We start from the raw sequence: 19,877 nt of genomic DNA on the forward strand, positions 1-19,877 counted from the left end.
GTTTGTAGGTTGGGGGCAGAAAGTACCTTGCCGCGCCAAAGTCGGTGGTGCCTATGTACAGACTGACTGATTTTCTTAATCTTAAAAGGAAAAAATGTTAGTTACCTACCTTCAGCTTACATTATCTCGCCAATTTCGTTTCATACACGCTTCTTCAAACCACTATCCATATATTTCGAATCAGCTGAATTATACAGAAAAGAGTGTGCCTTCACTAATTCAATCAGCTGTTCATCCTTCATTTTGGGAGGTAATGAACAGTTCAAACGTACACAGATAACCTCAGTACTCGAAGCAAGCAGGAAGGCGGGAAGAGAGAAATCGCGTCCGTGAAAACAAGAAAATATCGTTGGCGAGCGAATAGGTATTGCCGGCACGGATCACGGAGAAGCACTGAAGGTCACGGCGAATGACGTCAACGAAAGTGTTGGCACTCATCCCTTTGTTTACATGGCGACGATATTTTATTTTCACGGAAGATGCCGTCACGTGACGGAAAGCGCCGTCACGTCCCGGAGATGTGTGAATCGACCTTTAGTAAGTGCTCGCGGATGCTTATTCACCGTGTCACCGGTTTCTTCATGTCGTTTAATAACGTAACGCACTGCGGAGTAGTTGATATTTACAGTTGTCCCTATTTCACGATAGCTTTTGCCTTGTTGAAGCAACCACACGATTCTATCTCGCAGAGATCTTGTTCTGGGAGTCCTGCTCACCGTTCTAGATACAGACATGTACTGACCGCTGGTCTTTCGATGTGCAGTACAGTGGAACTGATCGTATTACTATCACCTTCGTCGTAACGTTTTGCTGAATAGAAACTAGTATACAAATACTTTTTTGACATGATATATTTTGTGTTCTTTTTGTAATGTTTGTTAGTTTACAGTTATACATAAAATGCTGGGTGTGCAAATACTTTCTTGACTCACTGTATGGTTATTCCATATTTCCTGCACTAATTTCTTATCATGTATATTACAAGTTTGTCTGTTAATGGTAGACTGTAGTTAGCAACATTGTGTATTTTAAACACGTTCATGAACGAGCAATATCAGTAGAACTAAATATAATATTGTCAGTGTATTCATTGTCCGGCTTCTTGGCCGATTGTTCAGCGTACTGATCTTCGGTCTAGAGGGTCCCGGGTCCGATTCTCAGCCGGGTCGAGGATTTTAACTGTGTATTGTTAATTCCTCTGGCTAGGAGTTGGGTGTTTGTGTTCGTCTCTTTATCTACAATGCCACACCACACTACTAATCACCACCGAAGGGCGCAGTAGTGAATGCATTACTCCATGTAAGTTTGGCGTCAGGAAAGGCATTCAGACGTAAAACTGGGCTATATCCTTATCAATCGCCGACCCCAATAGATTCGAAAAAGCCCAGGAAGACCTTCAGTTTCACGTCCAGTCCGAACCACAGAGGTGTGACCTGACGTCTCGTTTCAAAAATCTCTGAAGCATTGTCAGGACAGCGGCCGCCTTGGTGAGAAACCGGCGACGACGTGTCTCGTAATTCTGGACTGATGATGTCAAAGCTACCTGTAACGCAATACTTCTTAAGGGGAAGAGCTGATATGAGTGACTCGGACGGTAGAATACTAGTTTTCTTGAGTCCAAGTCCACGGATTCCATCGCGGTTAAGTCTCGTGTTATTGGAACGTATTAAAATACGCCAGTCTGGTGTTCATAGATTGATCGGCACGTAAAACAACTGCAGGATAAAATTTCAGCCTCTAGCGTCACCGAAGATCGTAAAACTAGTTAGTCAGGCGAAAAACCAGTAATATTATAAGAGAAAAGGAGCAGAGTCAAATATTTAAGTCCGAAAGGAAATCAAGCAAGGACTTTGGAAGTACAGTTACATTGTTAGGTAAAAAGGGGCTTCAGAACCTATACATTGAAATGGAGGAATGAGTCCGGTTACCTCCGGGAACGATGAACTGATAGTAGGAATATTTCAAGCGCATGCTCGGTGCGGAAAGAAACTATACCCTATCTCAAATTACCTGGGAGATAAAAATAACAAGTCCGGCCACGTGCGCGTTGTAGTACTAGTCGCATAAGAACATCAGTCAAGAAATCGCGAGATCAATAACTAGTTCAAATAATCTGTAACATGTTATAAGAAGAATACAACATTTAAACAATCACCAGAATGAATCAAGATGATATTCAATACAATTCTGAAGATTAATGTGCTCACCAATGTCGCCTGCGGAAGAAAGATAGGTTACACAAATCCCTCCATATCGTCGTCGTCGTCGTTGTCGTCGTCATCACTGTCGGAGTCGTTCATATTTATCACTGTCCGTTCAATGGCATCGTCCACTAACTGGTGTATATCCCACATTCGTTTTTCTTCCGCCTCGATGACGTGTTTTACACACATTTCCCAACGCTGAGGGGTCACTAGTTTAATCCCTTCCAGCAGCAGTTTTCATACATCCGCAAGTGTGAAAGTTTTGTTGTTCCTAGTCACATGGCCCTTAACTTGGCTCCACACACTTTCAATTGGATTTAAAGAACAATGGTACGGAGGTAACCTTAAAAACTTTCCTTCCCGATTGCAGTGCGGTATCATCTACTCGATACGCGCCACACGAGTCCTGTGGGATGACATTAGGAAGTAGCGGCTACTAACCTCGTCACATTTTCGAGAGTACTACCAGGATTTGCGTCACTAAACTTCTTAAAAACGTTGAGAACACACTGTTTTTCTCCACTTCTCAATGCTTTCCCTTCTTACGCTTTACGTGAGAATGGCCGGGCTCACCCATCTTCACTAAACACGGAACTTTAACAAAGTTATATAAACGTAAATTAAAACGGTTCAAGGCAGACTGACTACCAGCTTAATTAATAATGATATGTTACTAAATATTGGAATGACTTTGCTGGCAAGATGTAGTGTTTTCAGTGCACTGTCTTCTGGTATGGGCTAGAATAAATTTGTTACTTTCATTGACCTGTCTCGGGCTCATCCTTGGCTTTGATAATATGAAGGTGACCGAGGTATGAGCGATGTCAGTAATACCATTCCTTATGCAGGCAGTCCCTGTTATGAATGGTGTGAAAATATTGTTCATAGGGTAGGTTGGTGCATGCATTTCAGTAGGCTTGGCAGACTGACACGTAATAGCAACTTCTGGCTCGGTGAGGAAAGCAGTGGAAAACTACCTCACTCCTCATTTCCTTAGTATGCCTCTTCAGTGACGCCTAGGCTATCTATGACTGCTGTTGGTGGAACCGTGGAGGATCAAACCAGCCTTCGGGCAGAATACCCAACATAAACACAATATTAGCACGAAAGAAACCCGTAATAACCTGTGAAGTCACTAGCGCGCCAATAACGCCGGGAACACAGCAGTAAACAGAAAGCACATGGATTGTACCCCCTAAATGAACCACTACTGAATACTGCAATGCCTGTTCCGTTGTTGAGACATCGCCCCTCTCAAAAGGCACTTTAATGCACGAGTATCAATTATAAATTGAAACTAAACGGCTTTTAAAAAGTGAAAAGTGAAGGTAAACAGATTTAGATGACGTACATAACTTTTACGCGGAAATAACCTTACTTAACACACGTAAAGTCTCTTTTAATGACTGACCAGAAGATAGACAGTACCACCGCATTTATCACGTGTTTTACCGCCTGTGAGTGGGGGCCGCAGACGAAGAATACACCAACGGTATCCCCTGCCTGTCGTGAGAGGCAACTAAAAGGGGCGACCAAGGGATAATTTTATTAGAACCATGAAACTACTTGTGATTAGTACCATTACGCGCGGATCACCATGGGTCGCCTTTACTTGTGAGTAGTACCACTATGTTAGGTACACAATAGGTTAGTGATTAGTAGCAGCAGAGAGTGGTTCACTGTGGGTTTCCAGTACCCGTGATTAGTACCATTGTGAGAAACACCACGCGTCTGGGCGTTGCCTATGATTAGTACCACTATATGAGAGACACCGTGGGTCTACGTTGCCCGTGATTAGTACCCACTATATGAGGAACACCACGGTAATACTGGCGCCCGTGATTAGTACACCTAGGTGAGGAACACCACGGTAATACCGGTGCCCGTGATTAGTACACCTAGGTGAGGAACACCATGGGTATGCGTTGCCTATGAGTGGCGCCATTGTGTGAGAAACACCATAGGTCTGCGTTACCTGAACGACCTACAATACCTGAGTAGTACCGTAATGTGTAGAACACCGTGAGTCAACGCTATTCTTGATTAGTACCGCAACATGACAAGTACAGTGGTTCTACTTTATTAGCAATAAGTACCATTATGAGGGGCCGTTGACCTGGATTTTGGACCCCTTTAGACAAGCATCGTCGATTCAGGACTGTGCTTTAGAAGCAGTCCCTTGGTCAGTAATACTATTGTTTATGATAGTTTCTGGGTCGGATCCACTGATTGTTTTAAATTCATATCCATCCATTCACTCTTCATCACGTTTTTTATTCTGGTCAGTGGACGATTTTGAACTTTTAAGTTGTCATTACATTTCGTACCATTAGGGGCCGATTACCTAGATGTTAGGCCCCTTTAAACAACAATCATCATCATCATTATCACGTGTTTTTGGCGTTTACCTTATCTCCCAGGTTATTTGAGATAGGGTATAGTGTAATAATGTTTTGGATTATAGAATTCATTGGAATGAGAATGAAGAGAATGGTAAATACTGTAAGATGTAGTGACAAACCAGCAGAAGTGGATTAAATTTGGTCAGAAGTGGTAGGGTACAGTGACAAATCGGCTATAAAATGTGAGATATGTGAGGGATAGTCACGAAAGCAGAGCTATACAGTTCAGGAAGCCGCCACCTGTAGACCATCTAACTAGGCAGTAGTCGTTGTATGAATCCCAGTGCCTTTCATTATCATAAGATCTTTCTGTTGACAATAGGGCTGTAGTGAGAGTTGATGGTATAATCACTTCGTGGTTCAAAAGCCGTGAAATTCTTAATGTGGGATTCATTTAGATGGAAAGCTTTTAAGCTGTGTGATATGTGCCGATGATTTACTCCTGCTGGCAGATAATGTCGAAGATTTGCAATACATTATTTTGAAACTTGAAGGTATGTTTAGCATGTATGGTGTGAAAATCAGTATTTCCAAGACTGGCTGTTGTCGTTTGGGAAGAATCCTAAGAATATTGAATGCAAGTGGGAAACACGGATTTGGAACAGACGCGCCATTTAAATGTGTATTTCCTTATACAAGACGGTTTTTATCTTCGAAATATCGGTCCTGAAAATCGAGAACACGCCTTAACGAACGTAATGATTGTTTTTATTAAAATGATGCTGTGTAAACATATATCAATTGCAGCTATTTAAACATTAAAATTTAATTTGAAATTTTATGATACAAATAGTGGCAGAGGTGCAAATAAGACGAACGATTGCATAATAATATCATGTGACGGATATTCGTTTCCTCATCGCGTAACAACTACCGTTTTGCTTTCCATGGTTTTTTAATGGAATGGAATGTATTTCAGTACTTTTCTTTCCATTTTTTGCCCATCTCCGGAACACTTAAAAATATGTTTCTTTGATTATCAACAAGTATGATACCGGTATTTAAATTATAAGGGGCACCCTTGACCTCGAACGCTCTGAACCGCACGAAATGGATTGTTTTTTGTTTTGTTTTTACGTCCCACTATTTTTACGATATTTGCAGACGCCAAGATGCCGGAATTTAGTGAATATGAAAATCCACAGAATGTTTCCAGTCATATGACCGGATCAGGAATGTAATGAAGGAAGCCCCCATCTTGAGGCGAGGATAGGAATTGTACCGGCTGCCGAAGCCTGTTGCACTCCTCCGGGGCAATGATTACTGATTGACAAATGAAATGAAATGATATTGGAGAATGTTGCTCGAATGAAAGGTGATAGGGAAAACCGGAGCATCCGTAGAAAAACCTGTCCCGCCTCCTCTTTGTCCAGCACAAATCTCACCTGGAGTGACCGGGATCTGAACCACGGAACCCAGCGGTGAGAGATCGACGCGCTGCCGCCTAAGTCACGGGGGCTACTCGGAATTTAGTCCCGCAGGAATTCCTTTTACGTGCCAGTAAATCTATCGACACCAGGCTAACGTATTTGAGCACCTTCAGATACCACCGGACTGAGCCAGGATCGAACCCACCAAGTTGGGGTCAGAAGGCCAGTGCCTCAACCGTCTGAGCCACTCAGCCCAGCCAAGAGATGTCTGAATAATCATCTATCAAAATCCTAAGAGACGAACTTGGGTAACGCAAAGAAAAAGAAAACACACGTAATTCAGTGCCGTGAGTATATAGTTACAGTGTCACAAACCATCTGCTTAAAGTAATTGCGATATGTAAAACTAATTTATTTTACTGGCCTGGTAGTGCTACTATTAGTCTTCAAAGAGCAAATGTGGGATTTCATTGAAGTGGTTAAAACAAATTGGAAGAGAACATCATGTACAGCTCACTAAAGCCACATTTTTACATGTGGCATCACATTAGCATTCAAGCAGTCCAATATCAAAAGCCACATAATTAAGTTTTCAAACTATGGTACGGGTATGTGAATGCCTTTTGCCAAACATATTGCAACATAGGCTTGTACGTTGGTGCAGAAAATTTATTGTATATCACACAGTGAATTATAATGATAAAATGCCGATCATGTAACTTTACTTGTGTTTTTTCACATTGTAGTAGTCTTATGAAATCAGCGATCCTTCTCATACAAAAGCTTATATTACCGAAAGAAGTTGACGCACCACGAGGTTGTCAATATTTTTTTTTCGGTGGTAATATCTTAAGTATAGCATGTTCGTTTGGAAAAGTTGCATCTAAAAAGGTACGATCTGTATGATCTGACAAGGAATCGCACACCAGTAGGCTCTTTCCATTTATATGTTCACCAAGGACTGAAGTTAGAATACGTTTCATATGCTCTTTCGCCATTTTTCCACTTCAGCTTGCCTCCACATGAATGTTTCGTGGACATGTTGCCCATAGTACCTTGTGTCTTTTGTAAACAAATATACAGCTTGTTAGCCAATCTGCCACTCATTTATAAAGCCACATTCATTGTATAACTATGTGTAAAACTATGCACTGTAACTTGATTTTACATATTAGTGTTGTACTTAACAACACTGCCCGATAAAAAAATGTAGCACCAAGAAGGAGAGGAGGAAACAAAACGAAACTTCACGTGTTGAAAGGGTATGTAATGTTTTTTGAATGATTACAAACTCTAGTCAAATTTACAAAGAACTTCGCAGTGGATGCATGCACTGATTCGTTTGGGAAGGGTGTCATAAAGCCGTTGGATCCTCTCCTGAGGCAAGCTGGCCCACAACTGTTGTAATTGATCCTTGATTATATAACATATTCGCGAACTCCACATCCTCGACTCTGATTGCGTTTCCACATTCAGCACTTCGCAACTCTCTCTCTCTGTGTGTGTGTCCAACCCTTGTCCCTTTTCTCCACGGAATCGGCTATGAAATGAGATGCACCTTCGTAGCGAGTTTTTACGACCGGATGCCCTTCCTGACGTCAACCTGGGAGTCGACCAGGCTAACCATGGTGTCAGATCATATAGCACGGCGCTACGTTGCCTGTAATATTTTTATATCATTTATGGGATTAATTCTCCTCATGATGCCAATGTACTCATTTTACACGCAACCGAACACTCCAAGAGACGCACTCGTACTGCAGCTATACTTGCCATTGTAGATATAACGTGCCACCGTCTAACAGCGCTAGCAGGCAACTGTTGAATTTTGCATGATTCTTTCTTAGAAATCAACTATATATCTTCTAAGTATGTTTTCATGTGGGTCAGAGCGTTCGAGGTCAAGGGTATTGCTTGTTAGTTGATCTGTTCCTGTATCAACGTACACTCTGTACAGTTTCTGCTGAGTTGAGAGAAGTTGAAACAAGATATTGTACCATTTTGGAGGTGGTGGTGGTGGTGATTATTTTTTAAGAGGAATTACAACTAGGATATTCCCGGTTGGTAGTGTAGAACACTTATCTCTCTTCTTATTTCTTACGCACCCCTTCGGCTAGCTTGGGGCGGGGTGAAAGTTTCTTCTTTCATCGCTGGTAGGGCAGATTAAGAGATACAGTATAATTAAAAAATTAAAAATAAATCAAAGTAGTTGTGTTCGTTAATTATATGAATTTATTAAGTTAAAGCAAAATTTATCCAACTCATTGACACAAACACAATAATTAAAGTTTAATATTAATTTAAAATTTGGTGGGGTAAGCTTTGATCCTTGTTTCGAATTTGATCTCTTATGTTAAATATGAAGCTTCGTTTGATGCTGAATCTTTTTTAAACATCTCCTAAACGTCACACCTGACAATGAAAAACATTATAAAACTTTAACATCATCTCCACATTGAATGTTTTGGTCTCTAATGAATAATAACTAACATAATGCGTAAGTATGCATATGGTTGTTAAACATGATGATGTTATTTTAGTCATGCACCATTCGCATGATGAACACAATGGAAATGGAAATGGCGTATGGCTTTTAGTGCCGGGAGTGTCCGAGGACATGTTCGGCTCGCCAGGTGCAGGTCTTTTGATTTGACGTCCGTAGGCGACCTGAGCGTCGTGATGAGGATGAAATGATGATGAAGACGATACATACACCCAGCCCCCGTGCCAGCGAAATTAACCAATGATGGTCAAAATTCCCGACCCTGCAGAGAATCGAACCCGGGACCCCTCTGACCAAAGGCCAGCACGCTAACCATTTAGCCATGGAGCCGGACATAAACACAATAATCTGAACCTTTGATATGCGGATCTGTCATGTGATTAACCCGAAAATAACTCGAACAACAAACAGAAACAACACAAAACAACTGTGAACTAACAGCAGCTAGCCTCAGAAATAACATGTAGGGCTTACTGTAATAACCTGAAATCACACGATCATACGTTTATAACAGAAACACTAATACTGCCATCCGAGTTTCCACACAATAATGATCATACTTTAACCCTATCATGATGTAAAGAAAATCCACAGCCTGTTTCCAGTCATCTGACCGGGTCAGGAATGGAATGAATGAAGCCCCATCTAGCGGCGAGGACAGAAAATGTGCCGGCTGCCGAAGCCTGTCGCACTCCTCTGAGGCAATGATAAATGACTGACAGATGAAATGAAAAGTTAATGGAGAGTGTTGCTGGAATGAAAGATGTCAGGGAAAACCGGAGTACCCGGAGAAAAACCTGCCCTGCCTCCGCTTTGTCCAGCACAAATCTCACATGGAGTGACCGGGATTTGAACCACGGTATCCTATGGTGAGAGCCCGGCGCGCTGCCGCCTAAGCCACGGAGGCTTTATCATGATTTAATAAGAATTATTATTGTTATTGTTATTGTTATTATTATTATTATTATTATTATTCTGTACTAGGACATAAAGCTACCGGTGTGTCAATCTATCAGAATCTACTATTTACACAATCCTGTCCTAATCTCAGGTGAGCCAGTGGACAAACAACTTAATCAAATCACTATGTAGCTGTTCAGCTGATCTCAGGTCATTGACATTAATTCACATTAACATTGCTGGAAAGTGAACTGAGAAGAAAGAGGAAGAAATCGTGTTTTCCAAGAATCTAATATTTGAAATACAAACATTGTATTGTACAACTCAACACCACGTAACTTGGGTGGTTCATGAACATTCTCACATAAAATCTTCCCTGTTCGAAAGTATCATATAGTTTAGGATTTCTGAATCACCTGTAAAAAATATACGCCCTTAAACTTACTCAAGAACAATACCTAGCTTCATCAACTGGATATTTTCGAAGTAAATTGGCACTGGTCCTGGTTATTTAATGATTTCGTACCAAAACGTCGCTATATGATCACACATATGATACAGGTCTCGCTTCAGTTGTTTACACAGTTTACAATCTTCGGTAGGGACGATGCAACTATTAGATGACTCAACACTAGGCCTCAACATACAAACATGGCCTGTATTCCAATACACAATCTGAGAATCTTCCTCATAACTAATCCTCAGACAGATGAGGCGCTGGCTTTTTAACCTCAAATTGGCATGTTCGACCCTGGCTCAGTCCGGTGGTGTTTGAAGGTGCTCAAATACGTCAGCCTCGTGTCGGTAGATTTACAAGCACATAAAATAACTCCTGCGGGACTAAATTCCGGCATATCGGCGTCTCCGAAAACCGTCAAAGTAGTGAGTGGGACGTAAAAACAAACAACATTATTATTTATCATAGCTACTCGCGCATGACTACCATGCCTCAAATCACAGCAGAAGGATCCTTTAGTAAGAGTACTAGGGCTCACTTCATACTGGAAACATTAGTGCTAAATTGCCAATCAAATTTAGTAATGGCAGAACACTGTGCTATTCCATAATAATCCTATACATTCTCAAGGCACCAAAGCACTGGGGCACACTAATTCACAATGGACCGAGCGAGTCGGCCGTGCATTTAGGGTCGCGCAGCTGTGAGCTTGCATTCAGGAGATAGCAGGTTGAGACCCTACTGTTGGCAGACCTGAAGATGATTTTCCGTGGTTTCCCATTTTCACATCAGGCAAATGCTGGGACTGTACCTTGATTACGGCCACGGCTGCTTCCTTCCCACTCCTAGCCCTTTCATATCCCATCGCCGCCGTAAGACCTATCTGTGTCGGTGCGACGGAAAGCAAAAATTTAAAGACATTGAGGATTTTAAATTTGGCGTCCCCAAATTTAACCATATGGATTTTAGGCTTTTCTTCACCACACGAGTTTTCACTTGCTGTACACCAGATGAAACCTTATACAGTTACCATGTCTCCCCCAGAAATATCACATGTATTTAATAATTTCCTAGTGCACTAACTCTGATGCACTGTGCATATTCCCGCGAAGGACTACACATAGCAAAGGGGTGGTACTTGTGGCATAGCAACAGGCCTAACAAACCCTTGTTATTGAATATTTAATTTATTACAGCGTACTTTAGGTACTTTAGCTTTGTATAATATAGTAAAATGTTTCCTAGAACTTCCACATCAAAACGTCATAAATATCGTGAAGATACACATTTTTTTGCAGTATGACTGCATGTTTCCAATGCTCTCCATTGGTTGACACTACTTCTGGTCCCAGCGCAGCGAGAATGACAGTCTGGAACAGAAAGAGAACTGTCATATGGAGCAATGTGCTGATGACACAGGTCTGAATTTATTACTTTTCTTTTAAAAGCTGCAGGGCAGTGCATTTAATATATTTTGCTAAGCTCAAGCTGACAATGACTCCTATTTTCCATTATCGCGCTCAATTTTCTTGCAAAAGAAGAGGGAATATATTGAATCAACCCTGATAATTCAAAAATCCTTATTGTATTATCAAGTAAAATAATACACATTTGTCATCCATGAAACAGTCCGAATCGTTGGATGAATGGTCAGCGCACTGGCCTTCGGTTCAGAGAGTTCCGGGTTCGATTCCCCGTTGGGTCGGGGATTTTAACCTTCATTGGTTAATTCCAATGGCCCGGGGTCTGGGTGTTTGTTCTGTCCCCAACATCCCTGTAACTCACACTCCACACATAACACTATCCTCCACTACAATAACACGCAGTTACCTACACATGGGGGATGCCGCCCACCCTCATCGGAGGGTCTGCCTTACAAGGGCTGCACTCGGCCAGAAATAGCCACACGAAATTATATTATTATATCCATGAAACACAATGGATTGATCAATTTTCATTATTCAGTCTGTTGGCCTGTGAAACAGATTTTTCATTTCTTTCATACTACTTGTGGTGAGTTTTAATTTTGCTGTATTTCCAGTTTCCCGCTTCAGCATCCAACAATAGTCACCCATCATGTTCACTCCCATTTTTTTGTACTCCTCATCTTCATTTTATTTTCAGGCCTACTGTTCCGTTCGAATGTGTAGGCATCTTAGCATGAACACGTTTTATGAATCTTTATTTATTAATCGGAACTGGGGTTACGGTCGTGCCAATGCCAGTGGAGGAGTGTAGGTTACCTAGTAGATTAATTAACTTGGCCGTGGGGTGTAGGGAAATAACAGGAAGACCAAAGAGATGGTGATTCAGGGGTTGTATTCTTGTTGAGAGTCAGTGGAGTTTTGAAGCTCGTCATGTTGTATTTATGTTCTTGTAAAATTCAAGTATGATGATCACGTTAGGTATTCGTCGGTAATTTTTTGCCAGATTTTATTTCGTCTTTCCAGGCATCCTCAATTTCGCTACTTAGTTTCTTGGCTGCAGTAGGGTAATGTGTTCATGAAAGTGTCACATCAGCCTTGAAACAGAAGTTACTCATGGGGTGGCGGGAGGGGTGCTGTCGACAGACAGTGTCATGGTTGTAAGCAATCATAATTATTATATGCTAATTCTAGGTCGAAAGAACTGTAAAAATGCTCGGTCTGGCTTCGAACTTGAATCTTCCACTTTTCAGATGGATTGATCATCATCAGAGAACTGAGGGTATCTTTCTCGTGAGTTGACGTCTTAGCGGAAGCAGTTAACGGACTTCTTTCGTCTTACGATATTGACCCTTTTAAGGGAAGCTCTCCTCTAAACAGTCTAAAGCAATTTCAGAGTATGATAATTCTCCTGTCACATTTGGAGTTGTTTTAAGAGCTTCGTTTTTTTGTGTGTGCAGCCCGCCCACATTTAAGACCGCAACGCCTACATCGCGTACCCAGCTGAAATTGCAGTTGATGAGAGAGCAGCAACAGGAGCAGGAACGAAGAGAAGCTGAGCTTAGACAACGGCAAGAGCAGCGACCTCCCACAATGCCTACCGTACGGAAAATGCCCGTAAACATCCAGAATATTGTACCTCCGCACGTTTTCCAAGTAAGTACTCTTCTTTTCAACTGATATGTTCTTTAATTTTATTAAGGTCCTTTATTGGAATGTTTGCGTCTCCAGGTTTTTGATGATACTGTGACAAGTTGGCGGGGTAGTAAGGTAAATTATCACTAGACTGGTAGCTTCTATACTAAAATTTATTAACTAATGCTGATTTCACGTACACCTCGGTACACAATGAGGATTTCCGACTACACGCTTCTCTAGATCACTTTCTTGACGCAATTTTTTTTTCCATCCACGCTACGACACTCTCTACTCTTCTTTTTTCCTTCTCTCTGTTTTTCCGATTACCGAGTCTAAGAGTGAACGGGCGGACGAGATGGTGACGTCGCCAGATTCTCTCAAATTCCAACATGGCGGACACGGTAACCATTACACTGCCCCCTCCTTAAGGCTGCTCGTCCCGAGCTGCTACACGATTCGGTGCCGGGCGGTCCAGGTGAACAACCATCATTTTCCCTCGGCGAGGCCGCCGGATCCGGTAGACAACATCGTTGATCCTGGTGACGATTGTATATGGACCTTCCCATTGTGGCTGCAATTTCGATGACTTCCCTTTTGTCCGCACCTGACGGTACAGCCACACTCTGTCACCTTCCTGGAAACCCGCAGAGTTCGCCAGCATGTCGTAGCGGGCTTTTATCCGGTCGCTGGCTACCCTTAGATGATGTCGGACATAATCGTGGATGTCGTTGAGCCGATCCAGCAACTCCCATACATAGTCCGTAGCTTGCTGCTGCTGCTGGTCTGGTGCCGACCCGAACATTAGATCGCATGGCAGGCGGAACTCGCTCCCGAAGACCATGTTGGCAGGTGTCGTGCCCGTCGTCTCGTAGGTGGACGCTCGATGGGCCATCAAGAAAAATGGGACCCTCTCGTCCCAGTCTCTCTGGTGCGCCGAAACCACCTTCCTGACATGCTCCTCGACGGTTTTCATAAAACGCTCCACTATGCCATCTGACTGAGGGTGGAGAGGCGTCGTATGGGTCTTCCGCACTCCTAAGCGCTGCAGAACCTCTTGCATCAGCCTGGACTCTAAGTTTCTGCCTTGGTCGCTATGAAGCTTCCTCGGGACACCGAATCGGCAGAAGACGTTTTTGACCAAAACGTTGACCACTGCCGTTGCCTCTTGGTTCGGGATGGCGTAGACCTCTGGCCACGTTGTGAAGTAGTCCATGGCCAGGAGTAAGTAACGGTCCCCGGCGTCAGATTCGGGGAATGGTCCCGGGACATCAATGGCGTTCCTTTCGAAAGGTACTCCAACGTTGTACTGTATCATCTGCCCCTACTCCTGGTACGTGGGCACCGGCTCGCCGCGCAGGTGTCACACAGCTGACACATCCTCTCAACATCGTTCCTCAGGTGCACCCAGTTGTAACGTTGTCGGGCACGATCTAGGGTCTTATTCACCCCCAAGTGACCGGTAGTAGTGCCCGCATGCAACTCCGTCAGCACTTTTTTCTCATGCTCCTGGGAATTATCAGCTGGGCAATGTGCTTCTTTCCGTCGGTCGATTCCCACACGTGGGTAAGTACCCCGTCACCAAGCATGAGACGACCACTGGGCCCAGTACGCCCTATAGGTTGGGCTGCATTCGGCGATGTCTTTCCATTCTGGTCTCTGCCCCGACTCTACTTCCCGAAAGATCAGCCCGATGTCGTCATCCTTCAGCTGCTCCCTCCCGAGGGCGTCCTGATCCCATCCTTCAGCGGCTGTGGCCCTCACGGCCCAGACGTCCACGATGTCCGCCTGTTTCTTTACTTTCTGGCAGTGTGCACAGTTCTCAAGGCACGGTCTTCTGGACAGAGCGTCGGCGTTGCAGTGCTTCCTTCCTTGTCGGTGCTCGGTGGTGAAGTCGTACTCCTGAAGGCGTTGTACCCAGCGAGCTGTCTGTCCTAGGTTTCTGAAGCTTAGGAGACAGGTCAATGCGGAGTGGTCAGTGTGCGGATAGAAAGGCCGCCCATACATATAATTCCGGAAGTGCTCCAAGGTCTTCACGATGACCAGCAATTCCGGACGCGTCACGCAGTAATTTCTCTCAGCTTTGACAACGTCTTGCGGAAATAGGCGATCACCTCCTGGCCGTCTTGCACTTGTGACAACACCCCCACCAATCCCCACGTCGCTGCTGGCGGTGTCTATGATGAACTTCTCCCTAGGCTTGGGGTATCCTACGATTGGTGCCATACACATGGACTCCTTCAGCGTCCAGAAGGCATCCTCCGTCTCACATGACCTTTGAAAAGGCCTCCTCTCTTCGGTGAGCCGCGTAAGGGGCTTTGAGATGTCTGCGTAGCCAGCTATAAATCTGCCGTAGCACGTACAAAGGCCAAGGAAACTCCTCGGTTCTCGCTTGTCCTTCGGCGCCGGCCTGTCCCTGACAGCTCTTAAACCTCTTCGGATCCGTGGCTACTCCCTCCGATGACACGATGTGGCCCAGGTAGAGCACCTCCTTCTGGAACAGGTGGCATTTTCCGGGATTTAACTTTAGGTGAGCCCCACGTAGCCTCTGGAACACTCTCTGCAGGTTCCTAACGTGCTCTTTGAACGTGCGTCCCACAATAATTATATCGTCCATATACACGAGGCAGGCGTCGTGAGTTAGCCCCCTCAATATATACTCCATCAGTCGCTCGAAGGTCGCCGGCGCGTTGCATAGGCCGTAGGGCATCACGGTGAACTGGTAGAGCCCTTGGCCGGTTGAGAACGCCGTCTTCTCTTTGTTTTCCGGATGTGGCGCCACTTGCCTGTACCCAGACTTCAGATCCAAAGTCGAAAACCACTGGGCTCCAGATAACTTGTCCAGGGTGTCATCTATCCGAGGTAACGGGAAATAGTCCTTCTTCGTGACGTCGTTCAACCTGCGGTAATCGACGCAGAAGGGGAGCTCACCGTTCGTTTTCTTCACCAGGACCACTGGCGATGACCATGGGCTGTTAGACTCCTCGATGACTCCCCGCTGCTTCGTGTCACCCAGCATCTGGTCGATTTCCGCTCTTTTCACCAGGGGTACCCTACGAGGTGGCTGTAGGATTGAAGCGGCGTTGCAGGTGTTAATGCGATGGTACACTCTATCCGTCTTTCCGTAGTTGCCTCCGGTAGCAGTGAGGATGTCCCTAAACTCAGGGATTAGTTCCTTAAGCTCCCTGAGCTGTCTCGCCTCCAAATGTTTCCGGGCGTCGGATATAATCATCCGGAGCTTATCCGATCCTTCGCTTGCTTCCAGGGCCTGTGCGCCTTCGTCGTCCACTGGTACGACGCACGTAACTGGTCCACAAGTCCCAAGCTCGGTCCCGCTGGGTATCTTCTGCTCCCGCGACGTCGAATTCAGTATGCGTACAAGCACACAGCTTCGTGCCGGAACGAGCGTCCTGGCCAGGTAGTCTCCTTGATCAGCGGTCGCTGATCTGGGTTCCACGAACACGCTGTCCCCTTGTATGGGTTCCTAGAACCGTGCCGTAACCATCATCTCACTATTGACTGGTAACACTTCGTCGCTGGCCAGCGTTAATCGCGCTACTCGAGTTTGCGTCCGTGGGCGTCGCAGCATTATCTCTTGTTTGCCGAGCCACAACACACGTCGTCCCACGTCGACAGTCGCCTCGTATGCCCGTGGCGCGTCTAGGCCCAGGATACCTCATCCGTGACGGCGGTGACGAAGGCCCAGATCCGTAGGTTTCGTTGTCCCAGCGTCAGTTGAAGTGGCGCCTCCTTCAGGACAGGGATGGTGTCTCCTAGGGCCGTTCGCAGCACGTAGGGGCGGTTGGGTTCCCTTTCTGGCTGTCCATCAGCGATGTAAGGCCTGGCGAAGGTTAATGCCGCCCCCGTGTCTATCGTGACCCGGCACGGCCTGTCTCCGAGCCACCCGTCGGCGATCAAGATATCGTCGCTCCGCTCGGTGACCACATGTAGCGTGAAACGAGGGGACGGTAAAAGACGGTGCCGACGAGCCCCTCTCCTTGTCGGTCCTTACTCGTTTCCGTGATCAGAGACCGTCTCCATATGGCAGTTCCTTCGAAGGTGGCCACGCTCGCCACAGTTCCAACAGGTGAACTCGTTGGTGCGTCGGCGGCTCGGCGGTGGCGTGCGTCGTTCTCTTGTAACGGGGCGGGTCTCCGGCGCGTCCTCGCTTCTCACGGCTCGTATTCTTGGTGACGGTGCCGCTGTTCCTTCACCGCCTCCACCCTCAGGGCTAACGTCAGGGCGTCTCTGAAGTTATGCTCCCCGCTGAGCATCAGCTTTTGACGGATCTCAGCGTCGCGGAGGCTTCAATGAATGTATAGGCTGCCTCCCGCTGAATGTGGTCCTGAGGCAGCTCATCCAGAGCCTTATGGGCTAGCTGCTCCACATCTTGCGCGAATTCCTGCAGCATCTCATTGGAGTGCTGGGTCCTCTTCCTCAGCTGGACTCGGTAGGCGGCTGCCAGCTGGTGGTCACTGTATCGCCTCTCGAGCGCTCTAGCAATATCCTCGTAGGCGGCACCCGGCTGGAGGCTGTGTAGCACTTTCGCTGCTCTTCCTTGCAGTCCGGCGATTAGGTGCACGGCCCTTTCTTCTGATGTCCAACCGTTGTGCCCGCACACGGTCTCGAATTTGGTCCGGAAGGTCCTCCACGATGTGGTCCCATCGAAGCGCGGATGTTTTACTTTCCCAGCGCTGGAGCCGCTGTCGCGGCTAGTGGTCGTAGCACGACTCTCCATGGCTATCACTCTCGTACGAAGGGCGCTTACTTCCTCTTTCTAATTTACTTTGTCCACCCTTAAGTTCATTCAATTCCAGTTTCAGTTCGCTCTTGATTTCGTAGTGTTTGGATGAAAGTTCAGTAAACTTATTGAGGAGAGCCTGAAACTGTTCGCTATCCATTTTACTATTTGCTAGAGTTTGCTAGTTACGAAATTACTGCTACCAGACGATCCTGATTTTGACACCAGTTGTGACGAGTTGGCGGGGTAGTAAGGTAAATTAACACTAGACTGGTAGCTTTGATACTAAAATGTATTAACGAATGCTAATTATCACTTACACCTCGGTACACAGTCAGGATTCTCGACTACACACTTCTCGAGATCTCTTTCTTCACGCAATTTTTTTACCATCCACGCTTCGACACTCTCTATTCTTTTTCTTCTTCTCTGTTTTTACGATCACAGAGTCTAAGAGTAAACGGGCGGACCAGATGGTGACGTCGCCAGACTCTCCCAAATTCCAACATGGCGGACACGGTAACCATCACAGTACTCTCGTTGACTCTTCTTGTTGAGAAGCTGTTTCTTGCTGTTTTCCGTGGTTTCCCATTTTCACACCAGGCAAATTCTAGGGCTGTACCTTAAGGCCACGGCCGTTTCCTTCCCATTCCTAGGCCTTTCCTATCCCATCGTCGCCATAAGACCTATCTGTGTCGGTGCGACGTAAAGCAAAAAAAAAAGAAGCTGTTTCTTCCAGTATTTGAATACTTGCCGTGAGAAGATTTGTTTCTTCATGCTACACTAGCGTAGTTTGGATCACATTTCGTAGGTTGCAGATTTAAAAATAACGCACGAGTTGCCATTAAGAATAATCTGAAGTGTTAGGTGGATATGATGGCTACCTCACAATGTTAAAAATTAGTGACATCTGGGAAGGTTAGTGCAACCATTCTGTGTGAATTTGAATTCGAGAGATTGTGGGTTCGAACCCCTCTGTCGGTAGCCCTGAAGATGGTTTTCCCTGGTTTCCCATTTTCACACCAGGCAAATGCTGGGGCTGTACCGTAATTAAAGCCACGGCTGCTTCCTTCCCACCGAGCTCCATAGCTGCAGTCGCTTAAGTGCGGCCAGTATCCAGTATTCGGGAGATAATAGGTTCGAACACCACTGTCGGCAGCCCTGAAAAGGGTTTTCCGTGGTTTCCCATTTTCGCACCAGGCCAATGCTGGGGCTGTACCTTAATTAAGGCCACGGCCGCTTCCTTCCCACTCCTAGCCCTTCCTTGTCCCATCGTCGCCATAAGACCTATCTGTGTCGGTGCGACGTAAAGCAACTAACAAAAAAAGCTGCTTTCCCACTTCTAACCATTTCCTGTCCCATCGTCGCCATAAGACCTATCTGTGTCGGTGCGACGTAAAGCCAATTGTAAAAAAAAATTCTTAATGACGACGACCAACAGTTAAATAACAGTGGCTTGTCTGTGTTTAATCATGTACCTGTGACGTCTTGCGACATTGATAGGTGCTTCTAATTTTTGGTTTATAATTCTTATTCCCGAATCATGTGCTGTTAATATTCCTTAGATGTTAGAGGTTAAAGGGGAAATACTTTTCAGAACTAGTCATTTTGGTGTTAAGAGCGCTTGTTTTCCTTTAGTTTTTAATATGGGTTTGTAAGTTCTGATTTTGTTTTATAAATGCTAAACTTGAAATTAATTAGGGCTTAACTTGCTCTCGGTTGGTAACACTTATTCCCAGGAAATACGTAAGCTTCCATCATAGTTTACCTGTGTAACCGTCCATTGCCCGGGGATATTGAGGGTTCGTGGATGTTGTAATAAGCCTCGGCCGGAGTCAGTGATGACGCATCAGTCTCCACTTAGGGCATGGACGTTCAATAAGTATTTATGCAGTTCGACTGACATTTTACGTAAGATTCTTATGATCGTAATAATAATAATATCCAACAGACTATGCAAGGCTAAGTGTATCTCATTTAAATAAGAAGATGAATGTTAGTTTCTTGGAAGGATTTTTTCCAGTTTAATGAAGTCAAATATTTAAGTTAATACAATGATAAATACATCATAGGATGATTGGATAATAGTTGAATAAACGAAATGAAAGTCTTTGTTGGCTAATATTTATAATCCATCATTATCAAAATCTTAATTGAACTAAAACACAAACTTGATGGAAACGAATACGGAACTTGCTGAAGGCAATAATCATCATTAGTTACTAATGTTCTCCCGTCATA

The 19,877-nt window shown here is 44.9% G+C and overlaps 1 protein-coding gene across 1 annotated transcript in view; it reads left to right on the top strand.

Annotated features, from left to right (window-relative positions):
• Positions 1-19,877, top strand: part of Mitf (transcription factor Mitf) — a 533,115-nt gene that overhangs the window by 135,044 nt on the left and 378,194 nt on the right. The window contains exon 2 of the mRNA XM_067140584.2: positions 12,721-12,916. Coding sequence (XP_066996685.1) covers positions 12,721-12,916 — 196 coding nt within the window. The remainder of the gene's footprint in view (positions 1-12,720; positions 12,917-19,877) is intronic.

Source organism: Anabrus simplex, chromosome 2 (assembly GCF_040414725.1).
Source record: "Anabrus simplex isolate iqAnaSimp1 chromosome 2, ASM4041472v1, whole genome shotgun sequence".
NCBI classification, from domain to species: Eukaryota; Metazoa; Arthropoda; class Insecta; order Orthoptera; family Tettigoniidae; genus Anabrus; species Anabrus simplex.